This window comes from Amblyomma americanum, chromosome 10 (assembly GCF_052857255.1).
Source record: "Amblyomma americanum isolate KBUSLIRL-KWMA chromosome 10, ASM5285725v1, whole genome shotgun sequence".
Taxonomy (NCBI): Eukaryota; Metazoa; Arthropoda; class Arachnida; order Ixodida; family Ixodidae; genus Amblyomma; species Amblyomma americanum.
In genome coordinates this window covers 54,048,941-54,074,615 of record NC_135506.1, presented here as the reverse complement: position 1 = coordinate 54,074,615, position 25,675 = coordinate 54,048,941, and the positions used below count along the sequence as shown (strand labels likewise).

At 45.6% G+C, this 25,675-nt stretch overlaps 2 protein-coding genes across 2 annotated transcripts in view; one reads left to right on the top strand and one right to left on the bottom strand.

Moving 5' to 3' along the window:
* Window positions 1–672: 672 nt before the first annotated feature.
* LOC144107476 (kelch-like protein 30) lies at window positions 673–10,292 on the top strand. The gene is made up of 3 exons (XM_077640490.1): window positions 673–1,713; window positions 4,009–4,239; window positions 6,326–10,292. Exons 1-3 carry the CDS (start codon window positions 822–824, stop codon window positions 6,784–6,786), a joined length of 1,584 nt encoding a protein of 527 aa, XP_077496616.1. The 5' UTR covers window positions 673–821; the 3' UTR covers window positions 6,787–10,292.
* LOC144107475 (uncharacterized) overlaps window positions 10,198–25,675 on the bottom strand; it is a 48,338-nt gene continuing 32,860 nt past the window's right edge. Inside the window, exons 17-24 of the mRNA XM_077640489.1 lie at window positions 24,473–24,573; window positions 23,423–23,535; window positions 22,537–22,591; window positions 20,073–20,351; window positions 18,390–18,635; window positions 15,913–16,167; window positions 13,916–13,993; window positions 10,198–11,416 (exon numbers count right to left, since the gene is read on the bottom strand). Coding sequence (XP_077496615.1) covers window positions 11,268–11,416; window positions 13,916–13,993; window positions 15,913–16,167; window positions 18,390–18,635; window positions 20,073–20,351; window positions 22,537–22,591; window positions 23,423–23,535; window positions 24,473–24,573 — 1,276 coding nt within the window. The 3' untranslated portion in view covers window positions 10,198–11,267. The remainder of the gene's footprint in view (window positions 11,417–13,915; window positions 13,994–15,912; window positions 16,168–18,389; window positions 18,636–20,072; window positions 20,352–22,536; window positions 22,592–23,422; window positions 23,536–24,472; window positions 24,574–25,675) is intronic.

Below are 25,675 nucleotides of genomic sequence, written 5' to 3'. Positions count from 1 at the left end.
CAGTGAACTAGAAGTATTGGAACTGGAAATACTTCTAGTTCACTGTACTTTCGGGCGCCCGATGCGGCATCCAGCCCCCTAGTGGCTCTATGCCTAGTGGAGATCAGTGATTGGATCACTTTGGCCGATACGAATATTTCTGATACTTCCTTGATTTCGGATTCCACAAATTCTAGCTTCTCGCTAAAGAGTCTTTCGCGACAAGTTAGAACTTGTGGAATATGGAAACTGCGGAAAAGGATAAATAAATGATTTTTCAACCAGGCTTCACTGTTACTTTATTGTACGAACCCCTCCTGTTGCAAATCGTAAGTCGCCTTCCCTCTTTTTATTTTGCTGTTTGTTAGCACAAATTTTCACACAGTATTAGCGGATAAATTTCACGAACTTCATCTGTTCATACGTACCCGTGCGGAAAACTGTGCGGATCATTGGTACCGTTGGTAGCAAGTGTATGGCACAGTGGTACCGGTGCTTATGGTACCATAGGGTTCCTTTCTACTTACTAGGTACGGAGCGACTGTTGCGCCGCCAAGCTATTTTATAGGCTCTTATACGATATTATATCACTTTTGAGCACTTAAAAAATTAAATTCCTAAAAATTTTACTACTTATTGCTCGAACACAAGCGAACATGCGCGTTCCGAAACCGAAACAGAAAAAACCTAAGCAAGTCATGTCATGGCGCGTGTCACGACACGCCGGTCTTCATGCGTTTGCGCCGATTGAACGGTGTCAGCTGTTTGAATCGACTTCATACTTCTCGAACCTGCGCGATTTCTTTGGAAAGTTCTCTGCGCTCGCCTAGTGTGCATCGGCAATGTCCTGCGACCCCGTGCTCATTGTGACATGCGGTCAGAAGTTCCCGGCTTCCCGCCAAGCCCTCGCACAATGCTCGCCTTACTTCGAGGCCATGTTCGCGTCGGGCATGAAAGAATCGTCTTGCGAGGAGATCGAGATGCAAGACATCGAGCCGGACACTTTGCAGGCGCTCGTCGACATATCCGAGGGCCGCGCAGTGAAGGTGGCTAGCGACAACGTGGACCGCTTGTTAAGGGCCGGTTGCCTGTTTCAGTTCGAGCAGTTGCAGCGCGACTGCGTCGACCACTTGCTCGGAGCCATGTGCCTCGCAAACGCGGTCGAAACTTGGCAAAAGGGCGACGCGTTCGGCGTCCGACAGCTGTGCCGAGCCGCACTGATCACGCTCCTGTGGGAGTTCGAGGAGTTCGTGCGGCGTGCCTCGCTCGCCGGCTGTCCGCGCGCGCTTCTCGAAACCGTGTTGTCGAAAGACACGCTCAACGTCTCGAGCGAAGCGACCGTTGTGAAGGCGGCGAAGCACTGGCTGAGAGTCAACGCGGCTTCGTGCGCCGTCGAGGATGTGGTCGCGGTCGCATCGTGCGTGAGGCACAACCAGTTGGACGCGCGGGACTCGGCGCAGTGGAGTTCGTTTTTGGAGTCCCTGTTTAGCGAACGCTGTGCAGGTACTGTGGACAGGTGGCGGGAGCCCCTGGAGCGTGCTGCGGCCGCAGCTCCGAGGTGTGCGATTGTTCGGCCGGCTGTCGTGGTGTTTGAGATGGTGTCGGACGAAGTCGCGAGGCTGGCCGTGTACTGCGCACCGAGCCGGAGCGGCGCCGCCTTCGCACTTCACTCGCCGGTGCCGTCTGCGCACGGGCCCGAATACCTTCTCCGAGGGTTCGCAATCTGCTGCGTGGGTACGTTTGCAGAGAGCAAAACCTGTATGCTGTGCACCAGGTGGACAAAATGAGCCTAAAGCCCTGCACGATGCCCCTTTTTATCCCTGCCACCTTTCACTCCATATAAGTCGCTCTGTATCATCTGCAAAGCCTACTGGAGGCAGTGGATAATAGCTCATGGCCACAAACTGGTTCATTCATTATGCTGGGCACTCAAGTTAGTAAATGGGAATTTTGAAGTGCTGGCACTCGCATCGATTAATATTGTCCTTTCCAAGTGTGAGGTTCCTCGGTCTGCTTAGGTTCACATTAGTGTGGCATACCCTGTCTAGCGCTGGAAAAAAAGCACTTTTGTGTTTTCTGTACAAGTTGTTTTTATAATTTTGGCACTAAAGTGTTCGGATCTGCTCGGAAGGCCTGACTGTTGTTATAAACTCTAGAGCATTAGCTATTCTGAGCTCGTTCCTCAGTTTCATGCTGTCGGTGCCATCCAAGCACAGACCTTTGCAGTGCGGCAAGGTGTTGCGCGTCAGCAAGACCATACTGTGTTTATGTTCTGATGGGCGTGCCAGCTACTGCAGCATGCCGTGATGCTACTGCGTCAGTGTGCACATGTTTAGAAAGGAGGTGAGATGGTGTGGAAGGGACATGGTGCTAAAGGGGACATGTATTGGAGTAGGTTCAGTCGAGTATCAAACGGCGCAGCTAACGCTGAAGTATTCTCATTACACACTAGTAACCGTCTTGGGAGTGTTTTATTGATTAAAAGAAGCATGATAATTTTCCTTATTATTTTTTACTTTTGTTTGATGTGTGTGATTATTGCATGTACTATTGCAATCAAAATATTACAGGATGCGTGTTCGTGGAAAAAAGTTGATTGCAGCTCCACATTGTGACAGAGTCGCGTGTTACTGTTGCCAGCGGTTAGTGGATATTTTTCCCCTCATACCTTGACACATTTCAGGTGAAGAGAATACTTGACTGCACCAAAAAACAAACATTTTTTTCCGCACACTCGTGTCCCGCAAACTTTTGATCGCTGGAAAATCTTATGCAGAGCTGTTGGTGTATGTTGAAGTATAGACCAACATTGATCTGTGACTTAAGCAAGATGTGGTGGCACTTCTGTTGCCATGCGGTGCTACTGACTGAGATTAAAGCCCATAGAAGTACATGTAAACAAAGCTCTTGAAAATTATTTCCTCATTTTAAGGGGCGCCTATGAACTCCATTCCCCTTAACATCTGGCGAGTAGACCTTAAGAGAGAGTGTGACAATATGAAATGTCATTTTGAAGCAAATGTCTCCTTAAAGGCATGCCGAGTTGTCCCCACATGAGTGTACCAGGTTGGAGCTTGGCCCATAGAAACGCATGTAACCAATACCACTAATATGCTATGTGCGGCTAGTTGGTTCATTCTCAGAGTTCCTTTTAGCGCACACAAGGTCAACACGAACGACGAGGAAGACAGGACAGAGTGCTAACCAATACTTTCCAAAGTGATTTTCTAATTTCAGAGTGAACTTTTGAGATGGATATTCATTAACAGCTGGCACGTACAGTCGCAATCAGAATGACCTGCAACGTTCTGGCGGCCACCTTCTCAGGTTTGCCTTTCATAGAAAATGAATACGCCGTGCTGCGCAGTGCCAGGCACATGGGCATGCTGCTTGACAGCTATGTACAGAACTTTGCAGCAGCACCTGACCCGCATTGATTCGTGATGTGAGCTCATACCACTTGAAGGGTGTTGCGACTCATACTGATTGCCATAGTACATTCAAGGAGGGAATAAAAAATGTGCAGCGTTATTTCAAAGCTGTATTTTTAGAAAATCATGATAAATGTGTGCTGTGATACCGGAAATGCCGTCCCCACATAGTCTAGGCGCTCACTGAGCTGAGCGTTTCTCCGAATTGGGCAAGCTTCTTGCAGTGCCCGAAATGCTGCCGTGTAAACTACATTTTCTTGCAAATGCAGTTGTTCAAACTAAACAGCCTAGCAGAAGGCATGCCCACATGGAAAGACAGTTCTAAAATGGCATGTGAAGTGAACCATGCATTATAGCACATGAGAGCGCTGTCAATACCCCTGGCCACACCTGCTGTCTGTGAGCGCCCCATGTTTGAAACTTTTATTTAGCCCATATATATATAGATATATGTACAATGTCTTGGGGGCCTCAGATCGTTAGTCTATATATTGTCACTGGTCTGCTTGTTCATTGCAGTATTTCTAGAACTGGTGTTTTGTTTTGTATACAAGTAAAGCATAACCTCACTTTTGTATCTTTTTCGTGTGTACTGTAGGTAAGGATGCCTACTTCTTATGCGGTGAATATGGAATCGGCTCTGGCAACTGGAACCGCCAAGTGCTCCGCTGGTGTCATGTGCTGTCAAAGTGGACTCAGGTTGCCATGCTGCCGCAGCCAAGACGACATTGCAAGGCAACTGTTGTGGGCAACCGAATTCACCTCTGTGGTGGGTTTGGCAGATACCGCGTGCGGCTGCTCAGCGTTGACATCTATGACACGACTACTGGTGAGGTTACCTGCTGACCAGCTTGTTTGCTGGTGGGTGCGTTATGAAAATAAGGAGTGGCCAGCTAATCTTCTTGCTTTTTTGTTAGAGCTGTCAGGCTGTGGAGGCTTTGTGCTTTGTGTGACGTGAGTGTTAGTTGTGTGTGTTTGTACGCTCTGTTTCATATATAGCAGCCAATGCTGCCAAAACTTCCGTACCTGTTCGTGCAGGCCAAGTCCGTGCCTGAAAAGTAGCTAGCCATACAACCAAAGTGAACACAGGCATATTTCGTTGCTACAGATCTCAAGTACCATGGCTGGCAATCATGTGCACTTCGTTTTACCTCTTACCACATTTTCGTCCTGCGACTCATTGAGACTTGAGAAGTATGAATGACACGTGGCAGTATGATACGCGGCTGGTAGGGCGAATTGCTCTGACTCCACCTGCACCTAAAAATTATATTCAAAGGGCGTAAACACTGAGCACCTCACAGCTTTTACCGTGATTCCCAATGCTAGCACGTTGTTTTATCCACTCTTTGTTTTCGTCCAAACACTCACCGAGGCTTCAAGGAGAACGAATGAGACATTGTTGGAGTAATATGGTTTTGTGGTCGCGCCACTTCTGCAGCCTCCACAGCATTGACTCATGAATGAAATGGAATATAGACATGTGCATTATGTCAACGCTGCATGTAGGTCATTGACTTCTGATCTTTGCCATCTACTTCTTAATGTATTTCACTCTCCATTTCTGTGTTGTGTCCAGAGACATGTTTCTCTGGCCAGCTGCTCCAGCCTTGCTAACTTTAAACTTTTCTCTTCCGATCTCTCAACTGTCAGCGAGCAATTTGTTATGTGTGGCACATGTTGTGGCTTACGTTTTGCTTATTCATCCTGTGCTGAATGAAAAACTGAATGGAAAAGCTTTCATGTCCTTTGAAAGCTTTTTTTTTATTCAGTTATATTGTGCCCAGGAAACTCTAAACTTGAGATTTATCATCTAATTTATAATATGTGGATGAGCAAAATTTTCTTGTGTTGTTGTCGTAGAGGTGTAGGCATAATAAAAGAAGAAAAGGGAGGTGTGCCACCTGCAGAAACTTTCGCATGGTTGTCAGGCACTTGAACAGCAGCTAGCAGAGACGAAAACCATGGCTTAGAGCAGGGGTGTCAAACACCTGCGAGGCCTTTTCGTGAGGCTCCCTCGCCCTTCACCCTTTGTGCCAGAAGCACCGTGCTGGTGTATTTTTGCTTTTGTTCTTGCTTTTCTTCTTCATTCATACTGCACCTTATCCTAGCTGTTCCTACTGGGACACCAGCCGGTTAGTCACCGTGCCTTATTTGCAAGTCAGTGAATAGACAAATTTTCTTTGCAGTAGTGGGGTAGTAATCTCTACTGTCCATAGCTTTGAGTAACTATTTGATTTTTGCAACATTCAAAACAATTGAAATATTAATGTGGTCATAGCCAGCATGAGGACTGCACTCGCCCCCTCTTCTTTTTCTCCTCTCCCTTTTCTGGATAATGGACCAAGGTAGACAGAAGTGTATCATTGCAACCTTCCGAGGTAAGAAGTTTGGGGCCTCTGGCATAGAGAATAATAGAGAGAGTTAGAACCTGTTTAGAACATATGCACAAGTGAGCGCATGCAAACAAGCCGAAAGGTAAAATGAGCTGCTTATTACAGTCCTGCATATATGATTGTGACTGTGTATGTGCATATATTATAGACATATACACTTGAGAACTAAATCTGCACGAGAAGTATACACACAAGTCCAGACACAGGATGAGTGCTTGTCTCATGTCCTGTCTTGTGTTAGTGCTCTTCATGCAACACTTTACCATGTCTGAACAATCAGATTAACTAGCCCGACATGTTTTATACTCAAGTCATATACACACGTGCGAGCCAAAGTATGTGACCCCCCCCTCCCCACGTGTGCACAGCTATGCATATATACAGGCGCAACCAGATTTGACTTTTGCAAAACTGCTTTCACCTTCGGTGCAGAATGGTCTGCTTAGTACCAGCCCTGAAGTGTATACATGTTTGAGAATCTGGCAAAAAAATAAAATGCACTGCCATTCTGTCCTTTAGGACTGTGGGAGCAGGGAGAAGAGCTGTTGCGAGACGAAGCAGTTGATGCAAGTGCCATTGTGAACCTGAAGGATCGAGTGTGCATCATCCCAACATGCCCAGCAAATAGCCACGAGACCAGCCACCCAATCTACTCAGTGTCGGACATAGTTTCCATGTCACAGACCGTCGCCATCCCGTTCAGCAGCCACAAAACTGTGGTGGTGTGCAAAGGTGCTGACAGCTGGTATACATTCCACGAACCGAGAACCTTCTCGGAGTATGCGAATCCAAAGATTTCACTCCGGTCCCTGCTGTGTGGCTGTGCCCTTGGTGACGGAATTGGCTTTTTTGTGGAGGATTTGACGACAGGTGTTGTGTACAATTTCGACACTGATGAGCAGCAGCGACTGAACATTGGCTTGTGTGATGTGTCGATTGAGTGTTGCTTTGGAATGCCATATTTTGATCTGGACGACTGACTCAATTAGAAGCCTGGGTTGCTTTCCTGACGCACTGCTGAGCAGTGCATAGTGATTTAAATGGCCCATGATTTGCCCTGCAGTTTCTTTGTTTTTGAGCCATTCTCTTTCCTCTCAGTGTTACTATCATGTTGGAGGCTACTGGAGTGCACCCAGTGCAACTTACACCTTGCCACCCGTGGGGCATGTGTGTAACATGTTCAATGCGAGGTCAGTCATGCTGCATCGTTTTCAGAACATGTTTATGGTGCACATGAAAATGCATTTTTCTTTGACTGAGATGCAGAACAGGAAAATAAATGAGGACCAGTGATGCAGTAAACCACTGCATATTGCTGACTTTTAATTATCTATTCACACATACATAAAAAATGCATGATTTGTTTTAGCCTATCATTGGTGTAGCAAAAACTTTATTGTCCTCTTTATTTTCTGTGCTAACCTCCGAAGGAAGGTAAAGAATAAAACCAAGTATTTCTTCGCAATTATCAAGTGACTACCATATTTTCCGGTGTATTAGTCTCGATTTTTTAGTGTGCTAGCACTTAAGCCCGCACTCAGCAATTTTGCTGAACTTTGTCTGAAGTCTGCCTGACCTTGAAGCAACCTAAGTGGCCCCGCTAAGTGGCAGGTGGGCTCCCTAGGTTAGGTGACCTTGTGACGTTATCACAACCTGCCCACCGGATTGTGAGCAAACTGCCCACCATAGCATGTGGCAGTTCAGTTAATGATTGGTTGAGAGAAGTTGCTCAGGAAGAGGAACCTGGGTCGCACCGGCAGGGGCGCATCGCTTAACCGCTGCACCACTGCGCCAGAAGTGGTATGACGGCTCCCAGCGATTTATGAATGTAAAGTATAGAATGATTATCCACATATACAAGCATGAGCCCATTGATGCTAGCGTGTCATACCCGTAAGGGTTAGTGCGTTAGCATGAAGGCCTCCCACTCACCGATTTCGCTGATCTTTGTCAGAAGCCCGCTTGACCATGAAAACCGAGCCTCGAACTAAAATCAAAACGGAAGTGCTAGCGCACCTAATTTGCATTTGGCCTGAGCATGCTAAATCGTCTGCCATTTTTTTCTGAAATTTTTGTCGTGTCTTATACAACGGTGTGGCTTATATGAAAATGATGCGCCACCATGCGTCATCTTTTACCATGCCCAGTAACTATGTTTGAAATCAAAATTGATGTCTATAAGAGTAAATTGGGTAGAACCATATAATCTCGCCATGGCCAGACTGAATGCGGCAGCCACTGCATCCAGTCAGTCATGCTGTTGAGGGTCTTGATTTCAATGTCAATTCCATCATTTTCACTTACGTTTGGCTTCAAGTGCGTCGCAGTTTGTTCTTGCTGAATATGATGCCGCCCCTGAGTTGCAAGACCTACAGTATGCAAAATTTTAGTTGTGCGCCATTGAATATACGCTGGATGATGGGAACTGTGCAACAGGGAGACAATTCGACTTGAGCGAGAGAAAATGATCTGGGACTGGCACAAAGCCGCTGCAGCGCTCCAGTCGTTGGAGGTAACGAAAAAGGCAGACTGCAAGAAGGCATGCCAGCCAGAGCTCGAGGGGCGTCTGTGCATGGAAGCTGTCGGAAGTGTTTATTTTTGTCTTACTCTCAAACAAAGGCACCCTCGGCACGCTTCAGGTGCATCTTGGTGCGAGTTATGTGATTTTTAAAAAAAAAACTGCCATTTTTAGGGGTGTGCGACTTGTACACAGGTGCAACCTATACACTGGAAATTATGTTACTGGGTTTTCTTAGGTTGTGTGCAAGTTGGAATAAGAGGAGGAGAAAGCTTTTACTGCACTATTGAGGGTTTGGATACATTCAGTATGTGTTGTATAAGTGTGTGTAGATGAACAGGGTAGTCAGCACTCTGTGGTGCTTTATCATCTTAGTCCCAGCTGCCGCGGTGGCTGAGTGGTTACGGCGCTCGGCTGCTGCACGAAAGACGCGGGTTCGATCCCGGCCGCGGTGGTCGAATTTCGATGGAGGCAAAATTCTAGAGGCCCGTGTACTGTGCGATGTCAGTGCACGTTAAAGAACCCCAGGTGGTCAAAATTATTCCGGCGCCCTCCACTACGCCATCTCTCGTAGTCTGAGTCGCTTTGGAACGCTAAACCCCCATTAACCATTAACCATCTTAGTCCCCATCTATGATGGTGTTCTCCATCTCAGTCACATGTACTGACTCAACCACATCTTCTGTCCTCTTATTGTATTATTTCTATACTGTCTATGGCGCACCAGACCAGTATTTGTTTCCAGAAGTGTTTAAATATTTTACAAAGGCAAGTAGCGGGCCCTTTAATGCAAAAAGAGCAGCAGCACACAATTCTATGGTGCTGTGCGTTTCTTAGTTCCGAGTGCTCCACGGAGGTGATGTGCCTGACACAAATTTAGGCTGATGTAATTACCTTTGTGCTGGACGTGTCTTTCATTGAAAGATGTTCTGGTCCTGTTTTACCACTACCTGCTGCTTGTTCTGGCTGTGGGCATTATTACCATGATTTTAACTTTGTGTGCCGTAAGGTTTGGCTCAGTCTCCTCCTGGGCACTGTCATAGGTGTGAGAGTGCTGGCTCAGTATGAAGTGCTCCTTTTAATTAACTCTGGAGCAAAAATTAGGTCAAATATTTTTGTCGGTGACCATGCTTTGCTGTAAATTTATGCAGTTCTTATTTTGTTATAATAATATTAAGTGTTTAACAATATCAGTACCAAGCTTTACTCAAGTGCAGATTTAAATGATGTATCAGTGCTCTGCTTGCTTGTGGTGACCACCAGTTATGGGGGAGAAATTTCTGGCCTTTGCTCTTTTTTGTAATAGTTTTTGTGCACCTTACTATTCAAGTCAAAAAGAAGGGCTTTTAATACATTGTTTAGTTTGCTGACTTTCCCCCAAGTGCTGGTACAAAGAACAGGAGTAGACAGTACTGGGCACACAGTGATCAGTGTCACTTGCCGATTTTGGAAGTGGAGGGGAGACTGAGAATTATAATACTCGAGCTAGCATGATCGAATCAATGCAGCCATTTTGCTGGGAGACACATTTAGTGCTACTTTGGTTACAACTTTGCCAGTTTCAGAACTCTTGTTCCACAGATGGTAGGTACAGGTTTGAAAGTTTTAAACTCATATCAAGGAAATTGTTAAAAGCTCACTAGCAGCAGCAGATGGAGTATTAAGTTTTGTTCATGTCATTGTGTGTTGAGTTAGGCAGGTGTGCCTATTTGGAGTGCAATGTTAGTGGAGATGGTTCACCAATGCTAGAGGTGTTTGAAAGATTTTTCTTTTATGTGACTTCATGCAGAAGTCACAGGCCAGAGCACTGTTAGGAGAAGGTCACAAACTTTGCAATTCAGCGTGTTTTAGCATGAATGAGAAACAACTTGCATTGCTATGACATATGGCTTTTATTTCTCAGATGTGTAAGAAACAGACATCTCTCCTTCGGCATGACTTTGCAATAAATAGTTGTAGGATTTGGAATTGAAGGAAAGTGCATCGCATTCATCACATGAAGAAAACAGTGCATGATTTCGGTAAATGAGTTTTTCTTGTCTACTAAGCATCGTTGTGTGTCTCCACTATATTCTGTGATATTTCATGTGGTTCACTGCCGACTGCCTCCACAGCACCGACCAGCTTGTTGGGATCCTTATGCAGTGAATACACTTGTAATGGCAGCTTTGCGACTATTGCGCTTTTCTTTTGAAGAGCACCATTCTGAAAGTTTGTGGAAACCTTGCCATTCTCTTCTTTATCCTGATGAATATACAGTCAAAGGTCACGGCAGAAATTTTTCATGCCTGTAAAAATGGTCCAGTGAATTTGGGCTGTGCAGTATGCAGAACAAAGAGTTAGGGAGTGTTGCAAGTTGCGCGTCTTTACATTCAGCATTTTGAAACTATTTGCCTTAACCTGGAATAATATTGTGTGACAAATTTTTGTACTTCTTTAAGCAAAGCTGCCATCACATTTTGTTGTGTTCTCACAGGTCTCTTGTTCAGTAGTACCCTTTTGAACAGAGTTCGTACCAATTATTTTCTGTTTGAGCCAGGTTTGAGGTGAAGTTGTTTGCCTTAGAAATAAATGTTAGCCAAACAATGAGAAGTATGGTTCACTGTACACGAAAATTTGCTGTTTACTGGTTCATTCTAATGAATGTAATACAGTTCTCGTTACAGCATTCATTTATGAATGTTTGATTAAAATGCTGTGAAAGTACAGAAATCACCATGCAAAGGCATTTCCTGCTGTTCTGATCTTGGGGAACTTAGAAGAAAGGATCTTATATGGCTAAGGAAAGCCAATTCTTTCCTGGTCAGTTCTCAGGAACTCATGTTCAAAGTTGATATTTGCCTGTTTTTGTTGAAAGTTACTTAGTTCGAAGAAAAACTCAGTTTGCTCACTCAGTGTCACTTATATCTAGCACGTGATGAAAATTTAATAGAGGGACGCATCTTAGCTGTTGTCTTCGTGGCGCATGAAGCGCACGGTGGTGTTGTCCGCGCCTCCACGGCGTGACCGGAAGTAGTTGAATGCAGTGAAACCCGCAACACCAAACACGAGACCGAGGATGAGCATGCCGAAGAGCAAGCCTCCGAGGCCTCCTGAAAGACGGGAACGCAGCGCATCAGTTTGGCTCCACAGTTGCAAGGTGAGGACAATTCTTTTCATTCAGTTTTATTCCAATGTCATCATCTGGCGTTCTTAAAGGGTCCCTGAAAAGGGTGTTTGAGGTTGGCTATAAAATGCTCGCATTATGTAGAGTACAGGGCAACGAGCGTTCAAGCCGGGTACAAGACCTCAAAAGCGAGCCGATACTTTACAATACAATTTTCAAAACTCCGCGCTTCCGCACCTAGCGGCGACCTGCAGTGCTGGGCTGTCGCCCGAATCCGAGCTCATTACGTCAGCATACGCGCTCGTTACGTTATGTAGCGCTCGTTATGTCAGCAGCAGACTGCTAGCATTGGTTTGCGTGCGTCAGCAGCCAGCGGCAGGGGCGAGTGTAAGGGGCCGGCGGAGGAGTGCCGACATTTCAGCTTGCAAAAAGTGATGAGAGGAGGGGGAAAGGCGCAAAGACACGGAAATTCAAATTTTGACTACGTGTAACTCGGCTTCCACAAAACGCATATAAAAAATTCTTGCTGGAGGATATTTGTGAAACGGTGTCCTTTAGCATCCTAGGCACATCGCATCCTTGTTGAGGCCCCCTTTCACAGCCCCTTTAACTGTCTGATCCCAGCTTTAACAGGTGCGTGATGGTACCCTAGCCAATAATGGAGGGTAAAAGGTCCAAAAAAGGTATAAAACTGCAATATAACAATATCCTGGCCGCTCACTTGGCCACTTTTGCCCTAACACTAGTGTAGTTTGCTGGGAAGCATTCTTCTTTCTGCTATTTATTGATGTTATGTTAGCTTTAGCACAGTCGGACGAGCCAGATTGGGGCAAGCACCTGCCTAGTCCAGTATTTGTTTACTTTAATAGTATGCATGCCTCTACAGTTCAAAACTTTCAATTAGATGGTTGTAGAGTATTGCGAGGAATCCTTAGTGGTATTCCGAGCATCTCATTGACGCTGTAAAGAAGGCATGGGAAATCAAAATGCTTGTAGCATGAGTGCCTGCTCTGAAAATTGTGAGCTTAACAGCTCTCGCATTGAGGCTGCCGCAAATGACGTAAAAGCGTGCAAGCAGCTGCGATCTTGTTACCTATATGCTGCCGGCGTTTCGTACACCTTGTTCTGAATGTGAAAGAAATGTTCAACATATAAAGCTGCATTCCTTTCGTATGCTTGGGCGGCATAGCTTCTTTTCGTGCCTTGAAACTTTTTAATCAAAACTTCTGACATTTTGTCAATGGCTCAAAGGCAATGAGCACTAATTAGTTAAAGAAAGAACGCAGTGTCTTTTAGGCCTGCTGTGCCAATCACTGCACTCACACTGATTAGCTCTAAAGAGGGCGCTCCTTGTCTTTAGTCAGCATATGGTTGCATGGTGTCGTGACAGCGCCTCGCATGCACTGCTTACACGTGACCCCAAAATGCTCACAAGACTGTTAGGTAAGCTTTGGGTTACTGACATCAACGACAGTGATGCAAATTATGGAAACCATCATAGAACAGTTGTCATAGTGAAGTACTGGTTGCACATACAATACTGTTTGAGCTTGATCTTTCCAAAATAGTCCACTTTTAAAAATACGATTTATGGCTTAGTGGCGGCGTGAATCATGTACAAGGGCCCATTTCCTTGTTGGCTGTTTCGCTGACCAATTGTGTGTACTACTCAGGCGCATAAAGTAGACGCGAAGACTGCACATGCGCAGCTGGTAATGGTGATAGGTGCAAATGCACGCCAGCTGCCATTTCACCGGTACAGTTCGTTGGCTTCTCGCGGAAGCAGATCATGCAGTGTGAAAGTTAAAACTCTCTACTCATACAAATGCACGATCAAAACTGGGGTGAACAGAAGCTGCACATGTTGCTTATCCTTTGCAGAGTATATATTTGAGGTTGTCTTAAAACTAAAATACATTCGATATCAAGAGTTTCATCCATAAGCCCTTACTTTTGCACAAGTATGTTAAGCTCAGAAGCAATAAATAGCAATGTGATTGCAGAAGTGTCTCACCAAACCAGAAACTATTGTCTTGGCAAGTATGTGAACCTGACAGAGAGAACAACTTCCTCAACATGCTTCTTTTAATTGCGTTGTGCTTTAATGAGTGCACATCGCTGTACCATACAATGCCAATGATTTTTCAGCTCTGCACTTTAACCGAGAATTTAGATGGGATTAGCATAACATCTCAGTCAAAATGACTAACTGAAGTGAACAAGCCCTATAACGAATTTCGCCAGCTCTTCGATTAACTTGTAAAAAAACAGCCGTTGACAGCCCCCTAAACAAACTATTCTGCATCGTTTCGCATTCTTGTCTGAATGCAGCTTATGTGAAGCAGCCACATTGTAGCATGTTTCATTTTGAATCCTCTGCATACATGGTGTTGACTGAGATATATGTTGTGGATTTAAATTCTGCTATGCTGCGCCTCACATATGTGGCACAGTGGTTTAGCTGAAAGTCGTAGCAAAAACTCACCTGACGTGTACCCTTTGGCTGGTGCTGCAAGGGCCTGCTTCTGGTTGTAGTGGATGAAGTCGTTGACGTGGTCTTGCTCTGCAGTGTACGTAGATGTTAGAAATGTACTCCATTCATGCCCACGTTTATGTGGAAAAGTGGGTCCATATTACAAAGCATATAGCTTCAGAAATTGCAGGAGCCTCTCTTCAGCCTCTTCGACCTTTTTAAAAGTAAAACATTGGGTGCTAGTTGATGATATAACTTCTTTGCGACTATAAAGACTGGGAATTCGCTGCCCTGGTATGGCTTTGGAGCCAAAACACTTGTGCTGATAAAGTGCTTAGGGGCCGATATACTTTTTAGGACACCGCTTTAGCTTCAAGGCTGTACTAAGACGGCAGAGTGGTCCTTGAGCTCCGTTTATAGCAGTTGAAGTATCAAGATCCGCAGTCCTCACTGCATTCCTTTATGCAGCACCGCGCCATGGCCAGTTTGCCATCTTGCTATGTGTTATGCTAAGGAAACTGACGCTTAATGCTAGGTGCGACTTTTTACGAACCTGAGGCCGGAGCTCGACATCTTTCAAACTACCATTGCAACTGTTAGGGTGATGGTGGCATGGCATGATTGTGCTGATACCTGAAGAATGTTTTAGAGTTTTGGGATAGCGTTACCGCTTACCACCATTGTCTACCAATTCTGTTGACGTCTGGCAGTATCGGTGCACAATAAGGTTCGCTATATGCTAAAACTCTGTTAGCACTTCCTTCAGCAGCATATTAGTGGCGTCGGAAGTAAATGGTACAGTATGGTTCCCTGATCAGATTGCAATAACACACTGCCTGAAGTTTAGGAGTATTCTTCCTGTCTGGAATTTGCAATGGCATAAAATCTTTGCGTCAACATACGATGCCCGTGAGCTTTCATTACCACAGACGCCAGTGCAATATTATCGAGAAACCATGTTCCTGTTGCTTATAGACTTCAGGAAATCTAATTTAATCTAAAACTTTATCCGCTTTCATGCGGGCTTTTTCGATCATGACCAGTCGATGTAGCCACGCGGCCAATTTCATTTTTGAGTAAGCTGGATATCCTGCTCTACATCGTCAGTTCCTGAAGTGCAGTTGAAATTTATGATTTGGACCAAGGAGCTACTGCTGCTGCTGCTGCTGCTATGCCCTCGTGCTCCGGAAACATTAAAATGTAAGCTAATTTGCTTCACGCGCATCAGTTGAAAACCACATCATAAATGTTTATTTTTAGCTTACTAGATTACAGACTGCAAAGAAGAAGGTGGACATATATTCCAGCAGCACTGCCGTTGCTGCCTGTTTGTGCTTGATTTGGCTGACATCAGACTTGCTTCCTCACTGGCGTCCCGTTTCCACAGCTTCTGGCTAAACTCACCCAGCTGTGAAACTCCGCAGCCGCGCATTCTATGTACCGACAACTGCGAGGCCTGAGCAAGCCTGCCACTAAGCCATGCCAGTGGGCCCGGCTGTCGTCTGCGCCGGCTCTATTCGCCAATCGGAAACAGCAGTCTGAGTTTAGCCAGTTTGAGCACAGACATGTCCAGTGATTGCAATGTCATTGGAGCGAATGTATTTTCATTACAACTCATTTGTTTCTTGCAACTAATTATGTAACTAAGGTGCACGCATAGTCACCTGACATGCAGCAGGCAAACTTTAGTCAGATACAACTCATATACGAAGCAGCAAATGCCTGTCGAAGGAAGTCCCCCAACTGTTTCCAAGCAATGGTGTGCACCTCTTTTCATGGCGTCGCATTCACCCGCTCATCAAGGAGTTTTGTCATGACCTCCTGTTGCAACTCATAGCGGACATGGCAAGTGCAAGGCGATTTACTGTGTTGCAATGACAGCAGGCCGATGCCATTGGTTGGAGGTCCTCCTCAGAGGGTTGTTTGCCACTGCGATCGAGTGAGAATGTGTAGCGGTGTTGCCCATGCGTCAGCGGTATTAGCTTGCCGTTTTCGAGTGAGGTACTTACGGAAGTAGAAGTAGCAATTCTTGCTGTCCTTGAGCTTCATATCCTTGCCCAGGTCATAGACAGAACGCGAGTTAAGCACACACTTGCGATCGGGTCCATCATCACCGGGGCAGAAGTTGAAGGACTTGCAACGGCCAGCAGGGTCGAGGGAGCACTGCTTAGCACAGTCTTCGAAGCTGATGAGCGAGATGGTGATCGAGTTGGGATCGTCCAGCTCACCCTTGGCACCTTCCCAGTAGTCGGCGGAGAACTTCTCTGCACAGCATAACACAGAAAGTTAGTTATATTGGGTTTTACGGCGCAAAATCAGCAAAGGCTATGGTGAGCCCAACACAGGGTTAGAATGTCTTGTGTTAAAGGAGATACCTATAGTTTGCCTAAAATGCCAGCTCCTTTAATAAACTTGAAAATACTTGAAAAATTAACGAGTGCTTGATCACCTAAGAGCAGCGTGGGGTGTGATGGGATGTATTCATTGTAGAGTGTTCTAAAATATTTTTTCTTAGATGTTCAAGTTTTGTACATGAAATTAAAATGTGGTTTAATGTGAGTTCATCCCCCCACAATTCGCAGAGTCTTGTTTTGTCAGTAAGAAGTTGTGTGTAAGATGTCTGTGTCCGATGCGTAGTCAACATAGAATAACTTCTGTAAAACGTTCCTGATGTCTACATGATTTCCATTCTTCTAATATGGGCTTTATAGAATGCAGTTTGTTGTTTACCTGTTTTTTCGATGCAACGTGCCACTTATTTCTGAGTTTAGTGTGCAGTAATTTCAAACAATCAATGTGTGGTATGTTCACTTTTGTTTGACCGATTCGTGCTTGTGCAGAGCATCCATCTGCTTTCTCATTACCCATAAGCCCATTACCATAAGCCCAGCAGAGCTTGGGCTTATGAACCATGATTCCGTGACTTGAGGATTATGGACTGGAGCAAAGAACTTATGGAGCCCTTTAACTTATACATAGCTTGCACCAGAGTCCTAGGGCCACCATCTCTGGGACCGCAGCGAAAGTTTGAACGTTTCGCTAATTCGCTTATCGCCAGTTGGTTCCCGCATACACTGTGGAAGCTAGCACCAGTACCGAGAGATGGCACCCTTGACGTCACTTGCAAAACATTTATAGAAGGCTGGTGTTGACTCCATAAATGACACTGTTATCGTCTTAGAGCCAAACTAAACTTTTTTTCACGCTTCTTCTATAAGCACTGTGAACACACACCTCACTGCCTTGTAGGAGTGCACAGGTGTATGTAGGTGTCTGTGCTTCCATTAAACAGATGAGCGTCACCTGTGCTTTGCCGGGGCCATTTCTGTGCGCCAAGGACTATAGCGTTGTTGCCTGCCACACAAGAGTTGGTAGCGGCTAGTAAAAACAACCTCGACCTTCCGACACCTATCGTGCTACAGCGATGCACATAACCTCGTAATGAGAGTACCGGGTAGCTGTGAAAGGGAGCAGTTTGCATACAGAAACAATTTATATTATAATTAGGCTGAAATGTCTCATACTATTTGTGCAGAGAAATTATTTAGAAACAAGAAAATAATCGCAGGTGATCAATGTGATACATGTGGTGTATGCATTAGCATTAGAGTCTGCCTGGCATTTGTACCTTCTGTACTCAGCTTCAGCTGCTAGATGACACTGCCTGTCTTTACTCCACGCATGTCACTTCCGAAACTTTGCCCCTCCACAGTGACATGCACAGAGTGAAGACAGGCAGCACCACCTAGCAGCTGAAACCGAGTACAGGAGGCACAAATGCCAGGCGGACTCTAATGCTAATGCAATCACCACAGCATGAAACACATTGATCGCTTGTGATTTTTTTCGCTCTGTACGCATCATTTCTGATGCTTTGCTTCCGCAGTGACATCCCTGCTGCGCTGAATGGTATGATCCCGAGCAAGACCTACCTAGCCACTTGCGCTCAGCCCGCCGAGCCCGGCAAGCTTCTGCATCGCTGTCCAAAGGGGCAGAATACATCGCTGGTTCCCTGGCTGTCTGTGTCGCTTTAAACTGGCCTTCACTGGACACAAGTCCAACGACTTCAGCGACCGGAGAACTCTCAGTGTAGGTCCGACCGCTTCAAACTGGGAAGGAGAACTGCAAGAACTGGCACCGCCACTGATGTAGTACGGAGTGTATGTCCTTCCATCCTTTCCGCATCTCTGATTGGCCGCCGTGCCGCCTCTCCACGTAACCCCTCCCACTGATTCTGATTGGCCACTCTCCATTCTGCCCCACCCTTCTCTCCACATTCTATTCCACCACCTCAAACTGACGCTACCGGACGTATTTTGCAAAGATGGCATGTAGTAATGCTAACACATTAAAATGCGTTCCCTTGTCTTTGATGCATGTAGAGTAAACGTTGATCAAACGTTCAGAATGTGTTCCGTTTCATATTGGCGCTACCTGTGGGCTGTACTATGCAATTAGCCAATAGAAGCATGCAATGATTTCTTACGGGCGTAGTGTGAGCAGGCCTCAGTGCCGTTGATGATGTCTTCAGGCCGGATGTCAAGGAAGTGCTTCTCGTGCAGCACGCAGTGCTTGGTGCCCGGGCAGTACTCGAAGCCGCGGCAGCGCACCAGCTTGTCATGCTTGCACAGCTGTGCACACTGGTTCTCGTTAGGGACGTTGTCCTTGGAGATGTCGCCGCCCACGCGACTCACGCTGCCCGGGAACTTCTCGTACATGTTGATGTAGGAGCCTGCGTTCAAATGCGATAGTTTGTGGCGGAGCTGTGGGTGTAGTTTCCCACTATAGTGGAGGGACTATGAGCAAGATGAGAGAGCTCCACAGTGACCGTATCCGCTGCTAACATAGGCAATGGCACTGGGCAAGGGCAGTACGGGCTAAAAATGTTTTAAATCGTTAGACTATTCTGTGTATATCAGCTGCGCTTCCTTTACTTTCCTTTCGAAGGTACCTCATGAGCGTTCGTTGATTAACTAGCAGTGTGAGGAATGAATCTCCTTTTTTTTCGCTTATGCAACAGGAGTCAAGAAGGATGGCATGTGATTGAAGGAAACAAGGATATGCGTCGAAAAAGTCTTGAAAGGCATTTTTAAACATTTTTCTTACTAAAATAAAAGACAAAAATTACGTTTACGCCTGTTGAGTAAATCGCAAATTTTAGCTAGAGCTAGCATAAACGTCAGTTTTTGGTCTAAGTTAAAAGGAATCCCTCAAGGTGGAGTATATACCTCTATGTATTAAGGGAGTGATTACTTAAGGTTGGTGCTCTCAAGAGTAGAAATGCGGTCAAAAGTCCTCAGGTCACAGTGTGTGCTTTCTGAGCAGTACTGGTCGGCACTTACGGAACTAATAAACTTATCAAGGCCCTCAGGTGTGAGGGTGAGGCTCTTTCTTGATACGAGGAGCCTCATCCTGACCTCTGAGAAACTTGTAAACTTTATTAGTGCCAGAGATTTTGAGCTTCAGGGGCATCATAAATTCCCTGCGAGAAGGCTCAAATACAGGCCCTGTGACCTGGGAACTTTGATACACCTTGTATCATCTGTGCCCATGTGGTTCAGGTCGGCGTAGAGGAGATGGTGCACTCGTGATGGTGGGGGAAGGTTGCGGCACAATTATTTCCTTTTTTTTTTACCCTGGGGAGATCTGTAGGGCGCAAACATCTGAGACTACTACTCACAGTGGCAGCTGTTAAAAGCGCGTTGTGCAGAGATTGCATCGGTCGCACGAACTGGCGTCGCAATCACCTGACTATCAAGTGCCTTGTCCATGTAGTTAAACATGTGCCATGTTACGCGATGGCCTCTATGCATATTCGAATAGGTCACATATGACAGGCCATTTGACCGAATGGGTCATTTCGCCCATTACACATGACTGCAGCACCCTCACGTACAACACTGACGCTGAAACTCCTAAATGTCGTATTGAAGAAGCGTAGCTTGTTGGGCCAGTTGGTGCATGGTATGTGGAAAACCAGCGAAAAGGATGCATTCACAAGGAGGAGAAGTACACAGGACAACACTGGAACACAACGTTGTGTTCCAGCGTTGTCCTGTGTACTTCTCCTCCTTGTGAATGCGTCCTTTTCGCTGGTTTTCCACATTCCTAAATGTCACATTGCATGAATACCTCTTCAAGTTCTGTATTCACTGCACTCAATACTTACGGGCATAGACGGTGCAGCGAGTGTCTGTCTGGAGGCTCTTGGTGGCCTGCTCGTCGTCCAGGACGTTGATGGAAGATAGGCGGCACTCCTTGGAAGCGGGACAGTATGAGAAGGAGGCGCACTCGGTGCCACTCTCTGTGATGCAGTTGCGGTAGCACTGCTGCACCGAGGTGATCTCGTTCTTGCCGTCCAGCATCACTGCGCTCATTGTCGTGTCCTGCTCGAGGGAAAGCACCTTCTCGGGGAACGCCACTTGGTACAGGCCGCTCGAGTGCTGGGCTACGTGCGAGAGACAACAAGTAAAAAAATTCAGGTGGGAATTGGATGGTGTCACTCCCTATAATGGTTAGGTGTAGCTAGTTGGAGTGGCGTTGACGCTTCGTGACCTTACCTCAACAAAAGATTTACCACAAGACATAAAATCTGAGCACAACTAACCACTATAATCACGAAACATTTGGTGAAACATTTGGTAAAATGTTGTTCTCAGTCACTGTAAAGACAGGTATTTACTTTCAAACATTTTATCAAATATTGTATCCCTCATAGCCCACCTGCAACTTCAGGATGTCAAAGCCCGTATACCACATCACTGTAGCCCTTTCACTTCTTTCTTGCTGTAGCCACAAGCCAGCAGCAAGCGCCACCAACAACTACCAACAAGCCCATTTATCCACCTTGCAGAAGCTGCGCTCAGTTGTCTAAGTGTCCTGTGGTTGTTCGCGTGTCCACATCTTCTGTTTTCACGGTACCGTGCGATCTTCAAACTTGAGATGATCCCAGTTGTTTATTGCACTGTTTCAAGTTAGAGTGTTCCAGTAAAGGCGGTCGCGACCAGAGAAGCTCCTGCTCTGAATAGTTTCTTTTAAACCGGTTCTCATGGTAACTGCTCATTGAATTGCTTCGGGTTTTAAGAAAGTATCTCTTCCACTTCACATGCAAATTGCATAACAGTCCTACACATGCCTGCCAGAAATACTGTGTGTGCATGTGTTTGGTGACTTGTTAAACCACGGACACTAGTATATGTGGGTAGGACCCATACTATACCTTTCAGCGTAAACAGCTTCCACTTGATTGAACAGTCGGTGGAAAATCTGCCTCTGCACATCCTGTCCTTTCCCCTGTCCCTGTTCCATGCTACTTATTTCCCGTTTCTTCCATCGCGCTTTCCAGCACTTTATGTCAGCGGACGGTTATTTCCTTTTTCAGCACACAGCTTGAGAGGCGCCCCTTTCTCCTTTTCTAGTGCAGCTGCTTTGGTGTCTTACTAAACACGATGTTGCCTCATGGTCTCTCAGGCTACTTGCGGCTTGCTTGCAATTAGCTCAAACTGCTATGATACGCTACCTAACCGCAAGCGTGGTGGGCTTCAGTTGGACCCACAAGCCAGGGTTCAATTCCTTGAACTTTTCACCACAGTCCTTTTACTGAATGCTGCCTGTAATAAAGTGACTGCTTCTATATAATTGCAAGCAATGGTACAGCGGCGTTAAAATGAAAACTATTGATTCCTTCTAACGATCAGTAGCCAATGCCCACCAAGTTTTTCGATTCCTCAAATAGGCGTCGACCGGTGTCACGCACCTTTCCTGTTGCTTGAAGCCGCTTAATCCGACAGCAGATGGTCATGCACTGTGTAGTTTATACATTTAAGCTTCGAACAGTCTATTGTTGATATACTGGAAACAACTGTTAAACATCTTTATAAACTGTGCAGTTCGAATGCTAAAGCTGTAGATTTACAGTCCGGTATTGTATTTCAGATAAGGGGATTCCTATCCACGTATTTTATATGCAGTTAACGTAATTGGGCACAAAAATTCTGACAGCAGATAAGCTTGGTTGAGGGCCTGAAAAACTTTAGCTGCACACGTTGCCACAGAAGTATGGGTTTCAAAGCGTACACGAATGAATCACGCCTGTAGTGAACCGCTCAATTGTCCGGCTTCTGCGAAGTGGCTTAACAGAAGTGTGAACAGATATGCAGTAGTGTCCAATCTTTTCTTTTGTCTGAGAGCTATGTTTTTTTTTTATGTAGTCGCAACTGTTGCCAAACAAGGCGCTTGGCCTCAGACGTCTCGTACATGACCTGCCTGGGCACAAATGCCATAGTGGCGCGCTGGTGAGTCGGACTAACGCTGGACCAAATCAGAAATATCCACTACCATGATCCGCTTCCACGGGGCACCGCTGCATGTGCATAGTATGCCATGGGGGCGCCAGATGGTGCCACGTTTTCATCAGCTGCGTGCGTACCTGCCGCGCCAGGACCAATCAGCATGTGTGTAGTGGTGCCCCACGGAAGTGGGTCAGGTAGCGGATCATGGATCGTGCTATGCTACAACTCTGTAATGTATAAGCATCGTCGCGCCTTTCCGTTCTTCATGACCTCCCTCTTATTCCTACAGAAGTGAAGCATAGTTAGCCCATAAACGTTTCCATAGTGCTCATAGTGCATTACCGTTGAATGGGCTGGCATCCGTGTTGATCCGCACAGCTTTGAACGTTGCTGGGCTCTGTAAAAGTCACAGGAGAGCGTGAAAATGAAATTAGCACATAACACTGATGCACTGTGGTACATTTGCATATTGCTGGTACATGCTCATGACATGCGCACGAGCAGTAAAGAATACACTACCGTAATTTCTAGCAATGCAGAACAAGGCTGTAACGTAAAAGTTCCGCATGTCCATTTGTACTCCTACTGTTCTCGTGCTTTGCGGCATTTTATTTACGAGTGCACATGTTCACTGAAAACGATGTTTTCATATCAGTAACACAATTTTATCACAACTGTTTGCCGATTGTTAAAAAGAAAACATTTGTGATTTGTGGCATTTAAAACAACATATGGCGCCACCCATCTGCCACATGGTGAGTGCTTTGTTCGTAACTGATTGAGATAGGCCTTGGTGTAGCTGATGCATTGTTAGCAAGCTGTGCCTTTCGATGCAACATCTTCCTAGAATAAAGTAAGTTAGGCAGTTAGAATCAAGCGGATTGAGCCTGCACTCGTTCTGACCACTGCACTAATCCTCCTCCTGCATTCGTGAATGGTGGCTTTCTCTCATAATTTGGATGCTTGGGAGAGCAATATGGTGGACCTATGCGCAACTATAAGTACAATACAGTAACTCTACCCCCATAATAGGCACAGCAGCGCTGCACTGCAGTGGCATGCAAAGCTATCCATAGCGTTACGCAGAAGATATGTGGCAGGTAGAAAAATGTCAAGTCTGCTAAGGATGCACTCTTTATTATTTCGTTCTGATCTTGTCTTTCTTGTGCTGCTTTCTCTAGAAATTAACAATTTTCTATGTTTGGCAGCCATATTAGTGGCACCTCACCTGCTGCTTGTCAGCGACCTTCAGCACGAGTGCTCCATTTTGGACCTCATTTTGGAGCACCCGCACAACCTCTGAGTTGTTCACGAACGTCTCGGAGATGTTATCGTCAGCCTCTGCAAGAGGAGGTGCAACGGTAATGAGCTTTTAGCAAAAACAGTTGACAGAAAGAACTATCAGTATGGCATTATGCGACGTGGTGGTAACGAACACTACAAGTACAAAGCATATCCTAGATTTTAATCCTGAACCTGAACGCTTTTTGATCTTGCACTTCTTTGTATAGCAAGCCTGTGTGCAATGTAGTGAGCCCAACAAATTCAGGCTAGTTGTATAGTTGCTACATCACGCTGAGGATAACAGCTGTGCAGGGATGGGATGATAAGGCCACAACACGAACGCTCGCCTTTTGTTGTTATTTCAGCACTGTTTTTCCTAACAACGCACATGAATACATAATAAATTGATGCGTTAAATTGAAGTGAGTTGAGTCACTCCCAATGCAACCTTAGTTATTAAAGAGAGGTGCCAACATCACTAATAATTGCAGCTTAACATAATGCAGTCTGCTAAAATATTTTCAGTGCTTCAGGACTCATTATGGGCAAGATACAAATATTTGAGCTTATTCTCGTGATGTGAATGAGTGCTTTGTTTAAGGTTCATGTCGGGGAAGCCAACTCGTTTTTGATTCCAATGCCATCCAGATCAACCAGCTTTGGCTAATTAAGCTCTCTCCTACTGCCATTTATTACGTTTATTACGTTTACCCATTCCCTAGCCTTTGTGCTTGTGCTTTTTCTTGGCGAGGTGGCACTTTAGGAAGGAGCATTCACCAGCTGCGCCAGAAAAGCTCGCGCTATGCCATGAGCGTTCGCGCCCTCGCTCCTAATGAGTGCCACCTTATCGCGACCTTATTGAGACTGAACAGAAGTGTACGAAGGAATCGCATTACAAAGCGAGCAACATGACTGAAATAAGAGGAGTGTTGATGGTCTCTAAAGCACACTTGTAAGCACTGTCTCCTGTCGAATCACGAGGGAATTCACTTACTGCTGTACCGCTGGCAACTGCGCTTGGTCAGAGGTCTTCCCCAATCTTTGGGTTTGTTGCTTGGTGAGAAGAAGCATTCATGGTCGCAGTAGATGAACGTCCTGTGAACATGTTCAGGAAGATTGGGTCAGTACATGACCTTCGTTGTGCCAACTGAAGCATTACATGCATAGTCCTGCTGTTAAACTACTGCTGCAAATTGAATAAGACAAGCTGTCTGGCTAGTTGGTGTTGCATCATATTGGTCAACAGTGCTTAGGCGCTTAACATAGGCGGCCTAGGCGCTTAACTTCATCTTTATTCCAGAAGGCCGCCGAACCGCTGCATATGTATACACTGAGGTGGTCATTTGTCTTTAGGGTATATATGCAGTGATTAGGGGTTCTAGAATAAAGTCGAAGTTAAGTGCTTATGTCGTCGTGGTTTGTGTTCGTCTGTGTGTCTAAGCACTGGTGACCAATATGATGCTGCAAATCGGGCTGTTTTTTTTACAGCAACAGCTGTTAATGTCGCTTTTCTCATTTCAGCGTCATTGGTATAACATGTAACGCTGACTGGAAAGAATGGAACGACGTCACGCACGTCGTCATGATAATGTGCCACGCTCATAATTCAGAATGAAGTTACATCACTCATTACACCATGACAGCATGTCATGCTATTAGCCAGAATGCTAACCACTGACTGGTGTTTACACATTGAGCACCAATCACTAAGGTCTAGCAAATGCCATGATTTACTACGCCTTACCGTGGCGCTATGCGAGTGGAGCGGCATAAACGCAGCAGATATCCTACACCCATAACTAAACGCTTAAGGAATTTCACACCACCTCCGCATTCGCTCAATTTTGCATTACACACTCTAAACAGAAGGAGTAAAAAGGAAGTAAGATGTCCTCTAGTGTGTACCGTTTATTTATAAAGGGTGTGCACTATGGGGCAAATTACTCCCTTTTGCTCCCAAATAGGTGTATTTGTGTTTAGAGTGTACGGTGGAAAACGTCCAGTCAATTTTTACCAGTTTCGTATGCTGGGGGGTTTACCTACTTCTTTAGCAGTAACCACGACATGTCTTGCCCTCAAGTACCCCAGAGGGTGAACGCGCAAAAAAGCTACTAGCGGTGTTGTAAGCCTTTCTTTGTCTTCCTATGTCATCCATTTTTCTCCTATTTCTCTTTAAGAGAACAGTTAGGGTGGCTGG